Source organism: Alnus glutinosa, chromosome 5 (genome assembly GCF_958979055.1).
Source record: "Alnus glutinosa chromosome 5, dhAlnGlut1.1, whole genome shotgun sequence".
Taxonomy (NCBI): Eukaryota; Viridiplantae; Streptophyta; class Magnoliopsida; order Fagales; family Betulaceae; genus Alnus; species Alnus glutinosa.
This window is the reverse complement of record NC_084890.1, coordinates 11,409,681-11,426,343: the sequence shown is the minus strand read 5'-3', so window position 1 is coordinate 11,426,343 and position 16,663 is coordinate 11,409,681. Positions and strand designations below refer to the sequence as shown.

Genomic DNA, 16,663 nt, shown 5'->3' with positions numbered 1-16,663 from the left:
TAGGTTTATGTTTTCTGCTGCATAGATGAATAGATGTTATACTCTGATATACCAGGTTCATATTATGAGAAATGTACCATATGTTGGCTTTGCAACATATCGTCGTGCCATTGTGAAGATCCGTTTATATTTTAAAGGACTAATATTTATGTAATTGTTTTGAAAAAAAAAAAAAAAAAACAGGTCGTCACAGTGTAGGTCCCCCAATAGTTCGTTTATGCGTTCATGTTTCATACTCAATGCTCATGCTTAAATACTATACATTTAATTTCATGATCATGTCTTTAACATATGCTTTCTTTATTAAACATAAACAGTCCAACATATCATTTCTTAGACAATTTGCATAACTTAAATCTCCAACTTATACTCACTCTAAAATCACATATTATATTCATAATTCAAAACATCATCATAATTTTAATATACTCAAAAGTACTCAAATAATCCAAAATAGATTATATTGATGGGGTCTTTTGTTTACCAAAATATATTAATAATAAATAACAACTTGTAATAGGACGAATCCTTGTAGGATAGGGCTATAGAGAGAGTGTCGAACCTCAAGGACTGCAGAGATATTGCTATCAAGTTTGTGAAGATTAAAAATAACTAAAGAAAAGATTGTTGAATTTGTAATTAACTAAAGTGCATAAAATAAACGTAAAAGATAATTGAAATATAAGAGAGAGAAATAGTAGAGTATTGACTTCACCTCTATCCGCACATCAATGGTTAATCATATTTAATTAGAGAAATTCATTCTATGCATGCTATAAATAAACAAGAAGTTACCAAATTAAAGAATAAATATAATCTATCTTCGATTAGCACAGACCGTCCACCTAACCACTAAGATGTGGTACAACCCATCTTCCCTAGGCATGGATTATCTATGTCTTTAATAGGATACATACAATCAATGGAAAAATATAACTCATCTTCGGTTGGTATGAATCGTCTACCTAAATTACACTAAACTAGGGTGTAGTACGATTCGTCTTCCCTAGGCATGGCCTATCTAATCCTCTTGATTATATGTCAATTAAACTCGTTGTATAATCACCATTCTCATAATCACAGAAAATAAGAATGATTTGAGTTCAATAAAGGTAAAAAGCTTTCTAAGACAAGAGAAGAATTCTACCAATATTGATTATAAATTGAAGAATAATTGCATTAAAAGATGAAGAACAATATCAAATTGTAACAATTCTCATAATTATACAACCAACATACATAAACTAAAATTCTCTAAATTAAAATACAATCAAACCATTGTACTTGGATAGGGCTACATCAATACCCTACAAAGGTTTTTAGCCGCTCATGACATTACTGCAATGGCCTTCTGCCATGATTACTTCTTTTCAACTCTTTAAGCCTTTAAGAAGTTTTTCTCTGAATTTGCTCTAGGTAGTAGTGTCTTTTTTCAATGTTTTGAGGCCTATTCATAGAGGTTAGACAAGGCCTAAAAGCCCTAGAAATCTAAGAAAAATCTGAACTTAGTCCCTTAGTCCAAGTAGGAGATTGAAAATTCAATCTAAGTAGGAAAATGATTCTAAATTCGTCCAGATCTGCGGTCTTTTATTGCGGGGCGGTTTTGAGATGGTAAAAATTCCGAATTAGGAAAAATATATTTTTGACATATTTATTTCATTTTTTATTAGCTTTCCAATACTACTAATTTAATTGAAATCTAAGATCTGATCAGAAAGTTATTATCAAAAAACTGAGACGTGTGCAGAATCCAAATTTAAATCCAATCCGATTTTGACTCTTATTGGAGAAATTTTGATTCAATCATTTCCTTGGTTTGATTACACTTAACCACATCTTCTAGGTATTCTCAAAGTGTGCTTTAAGCCCAAAATCAATGGAATTAATTGTATCTTTATTTAAAACCTGAAAACAATCAAACAACACAAAATCAAACAAATAACAATGCTAAGGAATTAACATATGCAAGTTAAGGGACTTGAATGTCCATCATTCGACGCTTATCACACCCCCAAAATTACATATTGCTAGTCCCTTAGCAATACAAAATAAAAAATAAAACTGAAAACAACAAGATAAATCATTCTTTCGTGGGATGTACAATTGCATTTAGCGTATGCAATAAGCCTTTTAAACCCATAAGACTCCCTAATGGAATGGACGAGTGAAGTTTCGTGAGGGTTTGCCAGAATTGATACCCACAAACGTTATGCAAGATCATGTTATATATAAGATTGAAGTGTCACAAAAACAATGATTCTCATTCATTAGCAAGCTTAACAAAATAAACTTCATCTTCACAATTTCAGGAAATTAAAAATTAAGCTACTAACATGACATTATGAGATATCACAAGATTCAATTAGTGTAACGTGAACTTAACACATAGTCATTCAAAAACTAATCTCAATCATGAATGGTTTAATACTCAAAATTCGTTGGACTCCTCATTAGATAAAACAACCAAGGCATATATATTTTTTTTTTGGTATACATGCAGGCTGTGCAATGTTTAGCTCCCTTAAGCTTTCTAATTGACCCATGTAACGAGTGTTAGGTCAATGACTCTCAAACTAGATGGTTTTAGGGCACTAGGTGTAAAACACCTTAAAGACTTACTAACTCGAGCCAAAAAGGTTACGAAGCTAAATTAGTCATTTTATCAATCAAAGAAAACTTACATTTTTTGACACGAACATTCAATGCTTAATGAGGCAAGAGGTCTGGTTACTCAGCGAAAAGTTCAAAGTGATCAATATTATTCTTTTTTTTATTTATTATATATATATATATATACCAAGGTTATTCCTCCAAAATGTTACCCAACTGCATCCAAGATATTGATAACAGACATAACTAATTTCAAATTTCATTCCCCACAAACTACGTGCTAGTGTGCTTGTGAGAATCAAATTGAAACAAGTAATATCTCATGCTGCCAAAGAAAATAACAAAACTTCTTAATTCCCTAGTCAAGTGATCATGTGTTCATCATGTTAAGCTCACCAATGAAATACAAATCAGAATTAAAGTTTAACCAAATTCTTAGAAATAACATGGTCAGGCAATCACAATATCTATAACAAGACAACAAAATGTTTTTCCTACCCCCAAACTTAAACGATATATTGTCCTTAATGTATAGATAGAGATACAATACCGGATGGAAGGAAAAAAATTGGGGCTGGTTGTACTCCCCCAAACTTCAACGAAAGAATGCCTATCCTGAAAAACAAAGCACTGTTCCAATTGTATAATAAGCATCAAGAAGATCAACAAGAGAAGTGTTAGTAAAGTGGGTTGCCTCCCATTAGCGCTAAGTTTAACGTCTTCAGCCAGACAAACCAGATCCACAAAGAAATAAAAGATGAGGAAGGATAAGAAAAACTCCTGGGATCCGTCAAATAGATGGAAGCAACATCTCCATTTTGTTTAATGCCCTTTATATAGGGCTACAATCATTGCCCTTGGTAACTTTGTCGTTTACCTTTTTGGACCACCGGGAAAGAATGTTACCTAGAAGCAGTAATCAAGACGTTATGGATATGGCCAATGGAGGAACGTCGAGTTTGGCAGTAGTGGGAAGCCAGTAATTTGCTTGGCCTATGGATTGCCCTGTATCACAATTATCCACCTTGATGTGCGTCATACCAGCCTCAAAGGGATCTTTAGTAAGAATGCAAGGAGGGGGCTCTACAACCAAGTTCTCTATGGAGTCTAGAAAGAAGCACTTAGCTTTATCCGGTGGTTGCTGGAAGGTATGGAATATGTTCAATTTTACCTTCAGATTCCCAAACCTGATTTTCATAATTCCAGTCCTACAGTTTATGTTCACATTAGCTGTAGCTAAGGAAGGGCAACTGAGGATTACATGGATCATCTTTGTGGGCCACTGGTTCAGTATCAAGAATAATGAAGTCCACGGGGAAATAGAAATTGTCGACTTGGATAATAACGTCCTCGATGATGCCTCGTGGTTTCTTGATGGATCGATCAGCCAATTGCAAGATAATTGGTGTGGGCTTTAATTCCCACAAACCCAGTTGTAAATAGACTGAGTACGGCAATCGATTCACTCCAGCCCCCAAATCAAGGAGAGCTTTATCAATCTTGTGGTCTCTAATAATACAGGAGATGGTGGGAGCACCAATGTCCTTGAACTTTGGAGGGAGACTATGCTGAAGGATAGAACTAACCTGCTCAGTGAGAAACACCTTCTTCAGAGTGTTGGCCCTTGTTCGTCGCTTTTGAGTACACAAATCTTTGAGGAATTTGACATAAGCAGGCACTTGCTTGATGGCATCAAGGAATGGGAGGTTGATTTTTACCTGTTTGAAAACCTCCATCATATCTTGTATTTTCTCTCATTGTTTCCCGAAGTGAGAAGGCGCCTTGAGACGTTCTGGGAATGGGGCCCGAGGCTCATATGGCATCTCAGGAGTGGGAGCAGATGAAGAAGAAGCCTCATTTTTTTCTTGCTTACCCTTTTCCTTCTGCAGATTCTGTGGGGTGGCTAGTTGCTCATCCTCCTTTTCTTGCACATGATTATCGACCCTTCTTCCACTTTGCAATGTAGTGATAGGAAAAAGACGCATCCTTAGAGCGTTCTCAGTGAACCTGCTCAATTTAATGGTAGAACAGATTGCTAGAAATTCACCGAGAAAGTCGTAAGGATTTTCAATACTAAGTCCTAGAAAAGATGGTAAACTCTGTATAGTGCTAGGCTTAATCTCATAGTGGGTTGTCGTAACATCCGGCAGCCTGAGACATGTGGGAGAAGTGCATGTGGTCGGGAGATAGTGATCTCTCAAAGCCATAGGGTTATTGTCACCCATAGTCTCAGTGAGGCGCTCTCCTAGTAAATTAGAGTTCCTTTCGGATCTAAGTTGTCTAAAAGTGCGTTCAATGTCGGGGTCGCAAGAAATTAAAGGCAATGATAGAGAACAACGACCCAGCATAAAACAAAAGAAAATAAAGGTAAAAATAGAATTAAAAGCTCACAAACAGCCTGTAGGAATGCTAGAATTTAGCTGCTACAGATGTTGATGACGCTAAGTGAGGAAAACTGAGAGGAAAAAAAAAAACACTAAAAGCAAATTAGAAACGAAAATCAAGAGTAAAAATAAAAAGAAACAGAAAATAATGAAGCTAGATTTAATCTTTGAAACTTAATAATGCAACCGTTAAGCAGTCCCTGGCAACGGCGCCAAAAATTGATGTGGTCTTTTGTTTACCAAAATATATCAATAATAAATAACCACTCGCAATAAGACGAATCCTTGTAGGATAAGGCTATAAAGAGGGTGTCGAACCTCAAGGACTGCAGGGGTATTGCTATCAAGTTTGTGAAGATTAAAAATAACTAAAGAAAAGATTGTTGAATTTGTAATTAACTAAAGTGCATAAAATAAACGTAAAAGATAATTGAAATATAAGAGAGAGAAAGAGTAGAGTATTGACTTCATCACTATCCGCACATCAATGGTTAATCATATTTAATTAGAGAAATTCATTCTATGCATGCTATAAATAAACAAGAAGTTACCATATTAAAGAATAAGTATAATCCATATTCGGTTGGCACGGACCGTCCACTTAACCACTAAGATGCGGTACAACATGTCTTCCCTAGGCATGGATTAACTACGTCTTTAATAGAATATATACAATTAATGAAAAAGTATAACTCATCTTCGGTTGGTACGAATCGTCTACCTAAATTACACCAAACTAGGGTGTAGCATGATTCGTCTTCTCTAGGCATGATCTATCTAATCCTCTTGATCATATGTCAATTAAACCCATTGTATAATCATCATTCTCATAATCACAGAAAATAAGAATGATTTGAGTTTAATAAAGGTAAAAAGCTTTCTAAGACAAGATAAGAATTCTACCAATATTGATTATAAATTGAAGAACAATTGCATTAAAAGATGAAGAACAATATCAAATTGTAGCAATTCTCATAATTATACAACCAACATGCATAAACTAAAATTATCTAAATTAAAATATAATCAAACTATTGTGCTTGGATAGGGCTACATCAATACCCTACAAAGATTTTTAGCCGCTCATAACATTGCTGCAATGGCCTCCTGCCATTATTACTTCTCTTCAACTCTTCAAGCCTTCAAGAAGTTTTTATCTAAATATGCTTTAGGTAGCAGTGTCTTTTTTCAATGTTTAGAGGCCTATTTATAAAGGTTAGACGAGGCCTAGAGGCCCTAGAAATTTAAGAAAAATCGAAACTTAGACCCTTAGTCCAAGTAGGAGATTGAAAATTCAATCCAAGTAGAAAAAAGATTCCAAATTCGTCCAGATCTGCGGTCTTTTATTGTGGGGCGATTTTGACATGGTAAAATTCTGAATTAGGAAAAAGATATGTCTGACAAATGTGTTGTAATTTTTTATTAGCTTTCCAACACCACCAATTTCATTAAAATCCGAGATCTCAATAGAAAGTTATGATCAAAACTCTGAGACGTGTGCAAAATCCAGATTTGAATCCAATCCGATTTTGACTCTTATTGGAGAAATTCCGATTCAATCATTCCCTTGGTTTGATTACACTTAACCACATCTTCTAGGTCTTCTCAAAGTGTACTTTAAGGCCAAAATCAATAGAATTAATTGTATCTTTATTTAAAATCTGAAAATAATAAAACAACACAAAATCAAACAAATAACAATGCTAAGGAATTAACATATGCAAGTTAAGAGGCTTAAATGTGCAACATTCGACGCTTATCACTCATGCTTAAGTACAAAACATTTAATTTCATGGTCATGCCTTTAATACATGCTTTCTTTATAAAACATAAACAGTCCAACATATCATTTCTTAGACAATTTGCATAACTTAAATCTCCAACTTATACTCACTCTAAAATCACATATCATATTCATACTTCAAAACATCATCATAATTTCAATATACTCAAAAGTACTCAAATCATCCAAAACAGATCATAATTAACATATAGTTGGTTCAGGTTTGTAAAAAAATATATATTTTGCAATTCATCATATATGAAAATAATACTTCTCAGTGAGCAGAATACTCACCTTGGCTGCATTGGATTCTTGACTCGAATATTTTCTTGAATTCTAGTCACTCAAATTCTACATTAGAGAACCAATTAAAGTCTCTAATCCGGACACGATCCTGCAAACATTGGTAATATTAGACTACTCTATTGAACTTATACTCTTATGACACATAAACTATCCGCGTGTTTACACATCGCTTCACTCGCTTCTAAGACTAGCTAAGTATCCTAAACTATTATTAGGTTAATCATTGGTTGTAGGTTTGTATCTTATCTTATCTTATTTATTTATTATTATATCTTATTATCATTATTAACCCTTAATGGCTTGTTATTATTTATTAAGTTAACCACACATACTTAACTCATATGCATGCATAGATAGGTTTATGCATATGCATATACACATACAATGCTTATTAAACTAAACATAGTCTCATAATACACTTAGGTATTTTATTATACATAGATAAACATATTAATCATATAATTACATTACTAATTGATTTTGGAACCTATTCATGTATTTCTATAATATTACTATTTTGTGTTTGTTGTCTTAGGGTTATTTGGACAATTTACCATTTTACAACATTCTCATTTTAACTATTATACTTGGTACTTAATCTTTATTAACTATTAACCATCAAAGTAATTTAAGCTATAAGACCTTAATCTTATAAAACATATTAATCTAATAACTCTTATTAAACTAAGTTATAATCACATATTGTAATATACATTCTTTTATTACACTTTGCCTATTTATTTATTAGAGCTTAAGGTATATAGATAAACCTCAAAGCTTAGTATTATACTTAGGATCAATTTGCTATTAGTCAATCACTCTTATGGACCCTATTATGTCTATTTCAATATTCAAACTATTATCTATGTTTGTTTGATACTATTCTTGCATTTATTTTATATTTAGTTATTCACTTATTTTATCCGCCTATTCTTTGTCCCCTATGATATTAATCTTAGGCTTTAGGTGTGTAACTTATTTCGTTTCTTAATCTTTAAATACAACTATTAGTATATTTTATACTTAACTTTTATTAGTTACAACTATCTAAGTAGTTTAGATTATAGTAAGGTACTAATTTAATAACTCTTATTAGATTAGATTATAATTCCATTTGTAACATATCCGTTTACTACAGATTGAAGCATATGCATAGACTTCTAAACTATGTATTATACCTATTGTTATTAGTTCATATCTCTTAGGAATTCTACCTCGATATTAGTTATGTTAATATTTCAATATCTAACAAGTTATCTATGTTTATTTGACTATCTCGATTATCAATTCTTGTATTTCTTTTACATCAAGTTATTTACTTATTCCCTTAATTTATTCTTTCTTTATACTAATATATTTTATTTACTATTTATATGAATCTCTATCCATTCACTTGTTTATTATTATTACTCTTTATCTTGATTTTAGTTCAACCTTTGTACATAAATTCATTCACTTATCTATTATTATGCCCATAGAAGGAAACAATTAAATTAAATCCCCAAGTGGCCATAAACCATACAACCATTCAACCCCAACACTTCAATTTTGGCTAACATCAAGAACTCAATCCATAGGCAAAATAATCTCAAGATATTTATAATTCCAATTTCCACCAAAGCCCAACATCAATTCAAAGAAATAGCAAAAGCCCCAAAATTCCCAAACAAAACCCTAGATTCGGACTCAAGTAGAAATCTAACAAATTAACATGATTTCAAGTTATAGATCCAATGGGTATGAAGAAATTTCAAAGAAAAGCTTCAATCCTTACACTTTTAGCTTCCATGGAATAAATTCCTTAATAAACCATTCAAAAATTGACTATGATCTTCATAAAACTAAAACCCATTCCACAACAATACTCATTCGGTTATTCCTTACCAAAGCCCCCAAAAATCAACTCAATCGGTTCCAATCTCTATGAAAACCTAATTCAAATTTCAGCACCTATTCTAGAATTTTAACACAAAATAACACTACCAAAATTTCAACATCAATATGCTAATCAACCAATCCACAAATCCAACTCCAAATTCGGATTCAACAAAATACACCCATTAAAGTCCCAATCGAAAACTTCCAAAATCACAACTAAAAATCAAGCATTCCCTCAATCGGTAAACATCAAAATAGATGAACTCAATCAACCTTCAAAACCCACAAAATCTATACCCATTTCGGGTAGAAACCAAAACAAGAGATAACCCCATAAATTTCCACCCAAAGTGAACTCTAAATTCGGACCCACACAAAATTAATAACAACCCATACAAATTTCTAGTTCTAAGATCAATGGGTAGGGTGAAATAAGAAGGAAAAGCTAGAGATTTTACCTCACATGCACCCCCATGGCCAACACCCATTTATTTCACCATTTTCTTCTTCTTTCTCTACGGTCTGCAAGATTTTTTCTCCCACGGTGTCGATCTCTCTCTCAGCATCATCTCTCTCTTAGTAGCTCTCTCTCGCTCTCTTGTGTGTGTGTGTGTGGATGTGCAGAGGAGAAGGGAGAAACAAGGAGAGAAAAAGAGAAAGAAAAGAAAAAGAAGAAAGGAAGATGGTGTGCGTACGTGTGTGAGAGGAAGAGAGGGAGAAAAGGAAGGAAAAGAAAAGAAGGAAAAAATATAAATATTATATCTTAAACTTATTTTATTTCCATAGTATAAATATTGTCACTTAAATCTAACTATTGATCACATCTAATTAATAAATATAATTTATTAATTTGCTAAGTTATCTATTTATTTTCTTGGCCTTTACAATATATTACATATACATGTGATTATGATGTCATATTTCATTGTGTTGCATTTCATAAATAAATTAGTATTCATTATATTATTGAAAACATATGACTCACTTAGATATTTTTGTATTGGTGTTTTTCTCTGTATTATTTATTAATACATGTTATTAGGATGAAGAGTATTAGGATTATCTAGATTCTTAGATAGATCTTGATATGGGTGTTTGAGGCTATGTTGCCTCCATTTTGTGAACTTCTATGTTGTACTTCATTATGTTATTATTCAAAAACAATATTTATATTATAGTTAGTTTGTAATAATCACATTATGATATTTTGGGTAAATTATCTGTGTCAAATATGTGGCGCTAGTATTATCTGTGTAATTATTTAATTACACTCTATTATCTATTTTGAAGTTTTTTTTTTTTTTTTTAATAGAAGCTCTGATGTGTTATTCATGTCTAGTTTATTATATATATTCCGCTGCTATTTTATAACTCTGATGAGGTCGTAATGTCACGTGGAAATCGAAATTTTTTTACTTACGCCTTTTTGTAAAAGGCGGGGTGTTACACTAGCTCTCTCTTTTCCTATATGCATGTTAATTAAATGCTATCGGCTACGAAAATATCTGTATTGCTCTCTTTTTCCATATATATATATATATATATATATATATATATATATATATATATATATATATATATATATATATATATTCCGAAAAACTTATGAGTGAAAAGTGAAAAGATATGTATAATGCCTATCGATCATGATGTTTTTGGGTTGAGTTAGACTCCCTTGTTTTTTAAATGGTCCGGATCTAATTTTAAATTTTTCATGAAAAATAGAGAATGAAAATTAATCTAAATTAAAGCGTTAAAAAAAGAACTACAGAAAATCTCATAAGCAAGATCTCATACTGTGTCTAATTTGGTATGAAGACCTTTGACATAGTTTCCGTTCAGATTGGGTGTATTTAGTTTGTAACTGCTTAAATGATATCTCTTTGCCTTTTTTTCTTTTCTTTTTGTGCATTTGTATTTGTATTTTAATTTAGATTACTCCCAAGTCACTATAATTGATTTTCATCCCAACGATTAAGCTATTATGCACTCTTTCAAGGGTAATAGGTGTAAGAAGTCACCAATAATTTAAGGATACAAATTTCTCAGAAGGAAATTTCTTAAAATCAACCTAAAAGTGACATGTCTCACAAATATATGAAAAACACATGTTTTTTTAATAGCTTAAAGAGCATGCCTCTTTTATAGGCTAGTTTATAGGACAAAAGTTTCCTACAACTCAATTTGCAAGAAATTTATGTCCATAATTTCAAGCCATTTTTTTAAAAGCAACTTGGAAAACCTGATCACCCCCCCCCCCCCCCCCTTCCCCTCCCCTCCCCTCGATTATAGAAAAGATAATGAGAATGTTTGTTCTATTCTAGAAGAGATTGAAATTAGAGACGCGCTAGGCTGGAAAAGGTCCCCCCACAAACTTATTTGTTTGTTCCAATCAACGTTTGTTTTGGGGAGGGTCATTCAGTATATATAACATCATTTTGGCACATCAACTTTTTCATACAATAAAGCAATAGAACATTTTTAGTAGCCTCATCAAATTTTACTAGCCAAAATAGCTAAAAACTATTTTTCTCTATTTTAGCCATTAACTTTTTTAAAGCACTCACAACAGCTTCACCATTTTAGCTATCCACTATCACTATTACATTTAAATTATATTTTTAAAATGGAGGTTGTGTGTGATGCATGAGAGAGAAATAAAAAAAAAAAAAAAAAAAAAAAAAAAAAAAGAAAAAGAAAGAGAGAGAGAGAGAGAGAGAGAGAGAGAGAGATTTAATAGTTTCTTAAAGATTTGCTGAGTGAAGAGTGCTCACTATTATTGGTGAGTACTGTTTACTCACCAAATTTTTTTTCACCAAATTGGTAAGACTGTTGGAGAGTCATTTTGGACAATTTCACTGAATTGGCTCACCAAAATAACTAAAATTTGGTGAAACTACTAAAAATGCTCTAAGATAGAGAATGTAGGTCTCATGATGCTCACAATTGATATGGAAAAGGGTAAAGAGAAGCAAGTTGAATGCCTCTCTTCAAAGGTCAATCGACGTTCTCCCTCTATTCTTATCTCAATTTGAAGTGCTCTCCAAAATAATTCCAACTATATGGGTCTTCCACTCTATTTGCGGTGCTAAAAAAAAGAGAAGACTTTTAAGGACGAAAGATAAGATCCATAGGAAGATCTCAAGTTGGAAAGCAAAGGTGTTATCTTAGGCTGGCGAGATTACACCTATCATATATATATATATATATATCAGTGGCAGCTAGTATCTCCTCTTGTAACATGTCTTCCTTCCTGATTCCCAATAATTTTCCCGTGAGGAGAAACCGAGGAATTTTATGCCAACATCCTAGGACTCCATTTTTACCCCAAAATTCTCTGATGGTCTTCGTATCCCTTAATATTTGGGGCATGGAGATTAGTTTTTTGGTTTGAGAGTGCATCACCTTGGCTTTTGGGTGATGTTATAACATTACTCGGGTCAAAGCCTCAAGTGAAAGATATGTTGCAAATTAAGACCTCATTTCCTAGCCCAGTTGTAACGCCCCAACTTTTAAGACAAGTCATAAGTGGCCGGAATTATTTGAATTGCCACATGAAGCTACTACATATTAAACAACTCACGTAGCGAAAATTATCAAAGTGTATAAATTTTTTCATTTTTATTTTAGGGACCATAAAATCCTTGAAAAAACAAAACCAATGACTCACCATTGAAACAAATCACTCATATGAGGCTACAAATGCAACTTGTGACAACGAATTTCCATGGGAATTCAGAGAGATACTGACTGATGCCCCGGAAGGCCTTTGGCATTAAAGTATCTTAGCTTCGGTTTTGTTGGAGTAGCTAGGATAAAAGTATCTTAGCTTATTATCTAAGAAGCAGTTATCTTATAAATCAACTACTATGGCGTTGTATACATGCATCTATCTATTTCATCATTGTGCCTCTTTTAATTTGGTGCATCTGAGTATGTACGTTCTTGCATAACTCTTGCACAACTTTTACATAACTCTAACTACTTTTTTTTTAAGATCAACCATTGAATATTTAGGGCCCAGATGTAGGAAAACAAATTCAATGGGTTAATTATAAAAAAAAAAAAAAAAAAAAAAAAAAAAAAAAAAGGTAGTTAGAGTTGTACAAGAAACATTATTCTCAATGCATAGATGTGCATGCCTTTAATTTGTTCATCTGTATGTGCCCGAATTTTTATTAACAACTTGAATTCTGGTGGAAATCAATTGCATAACAAACTAGAAAGCAAACATATAATCATTCAAACAAAGGACATTCTAATAGTTCAAGCCATCAATCGCACGGCCCAAACGGGCTCTTAATACTTGTGCAAGGTTTTCTTTTTCCTTTTGTTGGTGGGAGTGCTTGTGCAACCATTTTTGGGCTGACAAAGCACAATAAGAGCAACACACCAATACTTGTGATAGTGCAGTAATTCCAGCTTGCATGTAGTACTAGAATTGTTAAGAGCACCAAACATTTTGCTTTTGATGAAAAAAAAAAAAGATGGTTTATTTATGCATGGGCTCATGCTTGCGTCAGCCGTCAAGGTGGCAATTTCTAATGGAAAATGCTAGAGGTACTTACACTTTTATAAAGGAGGTTTACAAACTGACATGGCATTTGTTACAAAGACGGAAATGCCCTTCCCTTCACCAGTCCAAAATCTCTACAGCACTCTCCCCTTTAACCGGCCTTCTCTCTTTCTCTCCCCTCCTACTGGCGGGCCAGATCTATGACCGGATCCGGTCGGAAACCCACGCTCGGCAGGCGTGGGTATGAGAAATCCGGCGGATCTGAGATACGGCCGAACCCACGCTTGGCCAAATCTGAGATCTGGCCGGATCACCCTACTGGGATACCCACGCTTGTGCAGATCTGGCCGGATCTCGCCGGCGGCCAGAGATCCAGCCTTCTTGAACCCAGATCTGGCTGATCGTCCTTCCCGAACCCAAATCCGGCCAGAAACTCACCCTTGTCGCCGCCGTTTTGTTACTTCGTCCACCCCAGCCAGATTTACTGGTCAGGCTTCCATTGGGCTGTTTGGGGGCGTGGTTGGCCTGTGTGTTGGATTTCTGGCGGTTCTAGATTCAACCGGAATGAGAAAGGTATTTTTGTCCTATGTATTTAATTTCTTTTTTAACTATTTTTATATTAAACTGACGTAAAGCCTCATATAAAGCTCCACGTCAGTTTGTAAATTTGTTGGTAAGCTTCTCTTTGTACCTGTAGCAGCTCTCATTTCTAATAACTGGCAGCTTGAACTGGCCCACCCCTACCCATGCACCTTGAGTCAGATAGTTATGTTTTTATGTTTTCTGAAAAGCATGCATTCGAAATTATATTGCATGGAGTGAGATATCAGCCATGAAAGCCATCAACAGGTTTCTATTCAACGTATGTAGTACACAATTAAGTATAGAACCCAAAGTTACACGATCAATAATATCATATCATATCGGTGCCGAAAATCAAGCAAATGGAATATAACTGATTGATTTGTTCTTTCATGCTTGATTGGCTCTGGTCAATTTGTCAATTTGTAGGAATTTTCTGATCCCCTAATTAATATCAAAATAAATCATGTTTGGTTAGTCTGAACCTCTTTTATTTTTGCTTTGTGGTTTCGTGATTCACAATGTTTGATAACTTTCATTGCATGATCGTTGATCATAGAAAGAGTTCCCGTCAATGCCCCTTATTTTAGTTAAAGTAGAGATCGATCGAAGAAAACAACCGCGAGGACCGCTGGTCATCAGCATTAAATTAATTAGTCCGAATGGTGACACTTGACGGATTTACGGCATCCACGAGGATCTCACCGATCACTAACTTGGTTGCAAGAACTTGGAGTTCTTTCGTATTCTCTGGGAAGACCTTAATGGTCATCCACGTACCTTAAATTAACTTGCGCAACACGCTAGAGAAAAAAAGAAAAGAAAAAGGGTCCCTCAATTTTCATCCCAAAATTCACGTCACGTTGAGGATGTTTTATCCTATATATAGAGGGAAAACGTGTGCTTTCTTTCTCACAAATCATTAATCACTAAAGGCCATTGCCAAAGAACCCTATTCGGTTTGTAGACAATGGCTTTAACTCTCAGGAAGAAACTGATCGTAGTCATGTTCACAATTTTGGGGACTTGGACTTCTCAAGCCATGTCTCGCACATTGCAAGAAGCTTCCATGGAGGAGAGACACGAGCAATGGATGTCTCAGTATGATCGCAAGTATTCAGACGATGCAGAGAAGGAAAGCCGTTTCAAGATATTCAAAGAAAATGCAGAATTTGTAGAGAAAGTCAACAATGATGGGAACCGCACTTACAAGTTAAGTCTCAACGCATTTGCAGACTTAACAACTGAAGAATTCATTGCCACTCATACTGGATACAAGATGATCACCAATCAGTCAAGGTCTGCAAAAAAAAGTGCATCATTTAGGTATGAAAGCCTGAGTGATATTCCAACGACTATGGATTGGAGAGACCAAGGAGCTGTCACCCCCATTAAGTACCAAGCCCAATGTGGTAAGAGGATCGGAGTTTAATGTAAATTTCCTCACTTAATTATTGTTGCTCTAACAAGATTTCTATCATGGTTGATTCATATGCAGGATGTTGTTGGGCATTTTCAGCGGTGGCAGCGATAGAGGGGATCACCAAAATCAAAACTGGCAAATTGATCTCCCTGTCTGAGCAACAACTGGTGGATTGTGCCATCGATGGCAATCGTGGCTGCAATGGCGGTTGGATGGATAATGCATTTAAATATATAGTACAAAACCAAGGACTCACCACTGAAACAAATTACCCATACCAGGCTATGCAGAGAACTTGTGACACTCAGAAGGCGTCTTATTATGAAGCTCAGATCAGTGGTTTCGAAGATGTTCCTCCCAACAATGAGGAGGCATTACTAAAGGCTGTGGCCAGCCAACCGGTCTCAGTTGCTCTTGATGGTTCCGGACAAAACTTTCATTTGTATTCAAGCGGGGTCTTCAATGGAGAATGTGGAACAAGACTAACCCATGCTGTTACTGCAGTTGGGTATGGAACGGCTGATGATGGTACCAAGTACTGGTTAGTGAAGAATTCATGGAGCAAGAGGTGGGGTGAGAGTGGTTACATGAGGATTCAAAGAGACGTCGATTCCCCAGAAGGTCTGTGCGGCATTGCCAAACGAGCTTCCTATCCATTAATTGCTTAGGTAGTGTAAAAACGTCGACGTACGTATCAATTTATGCATCTTAAATGTTGTGGGCTGTGAAAATGCCTGTATTGCTGCTTCAATCGTCAAAATTTGTATTGCTCTCTTCTTCCATATTATATGTATTCCTAAAAATTTATGAGTGAAAAGATACAAGGTCTATATGTAAGAATAAGACGAAAATAGTTATGCACTAATTTCTTCATGGTATGTAGATCAAGTATGAGAATATATGATATACCTCCATTGTTAGAGGATAATAAGCTTTCTAGTATGTGCCTTATGTCTCTCCGGTTGATGCTGTAAGTGTATGCAGAAGAAAAAACACTGTTATGTGTGGGGGAAACTAGTGCCTCAACCCTATTTTTTCACTAGGCCAACTCCATTAGTGAGAGTATAGGCTTCCTCAAGTGCATGTCCACAAAAAATTGGTCCAGGCCATTATTAGCCTAAAGAATCAAATGACTGTGCAAGTCTACAAAAAATAAAATAAATACAACAATCTCCTACATG

General features: G+C 34.4%; 1 protein-coding gene across 1 annotated transcript; it reads left to right on the top strand.

Moving 5' to 3' along the window:
- Nucleotides 1-14,990: 14,990 nt before the first annotated feature.
- Nucleotides 14,991-16,290, top strand: LOC133869084 (ervatamin-B-like). Its single transcript, XM_062306055.1, has 2 exons — nt 14,991-15,471; nt 15,558-16,290. The coding sequence occupies exons 1-2, from the start codon at nt 15,030-15,032 to the stop codon at nt 16,148-16,150; spliced, it is 1,035 nt and encodes a 344-aa protein (XP_062162039.1). The 5' UTR covers nt 14,991-15,029; the 3' UTR covers nt 16,151-16,290.
- The last annotated feature ends 373 nt before the right edge of the window (nt 16,291-16,663 follow it).

What these genes read in the sequence shown, in the direction of transcription:
- LOC133869084 (XM_062306055.1), top strand. Translation starts at nt 15,030, where the DNA reads ATGGCTTTAACTCTCAGGAAGAAACTGATCGTAGTCATGTTCACAATT. An exon ending in TAAGTACCAAGCCCAATGTG is followed by an intron (nt 15,472 to 15,557) that starts GTAAGAGGATCG and finishes ATTCATATGCAG; the next exon opens with GATGTTGTTGGGCATTTTCA.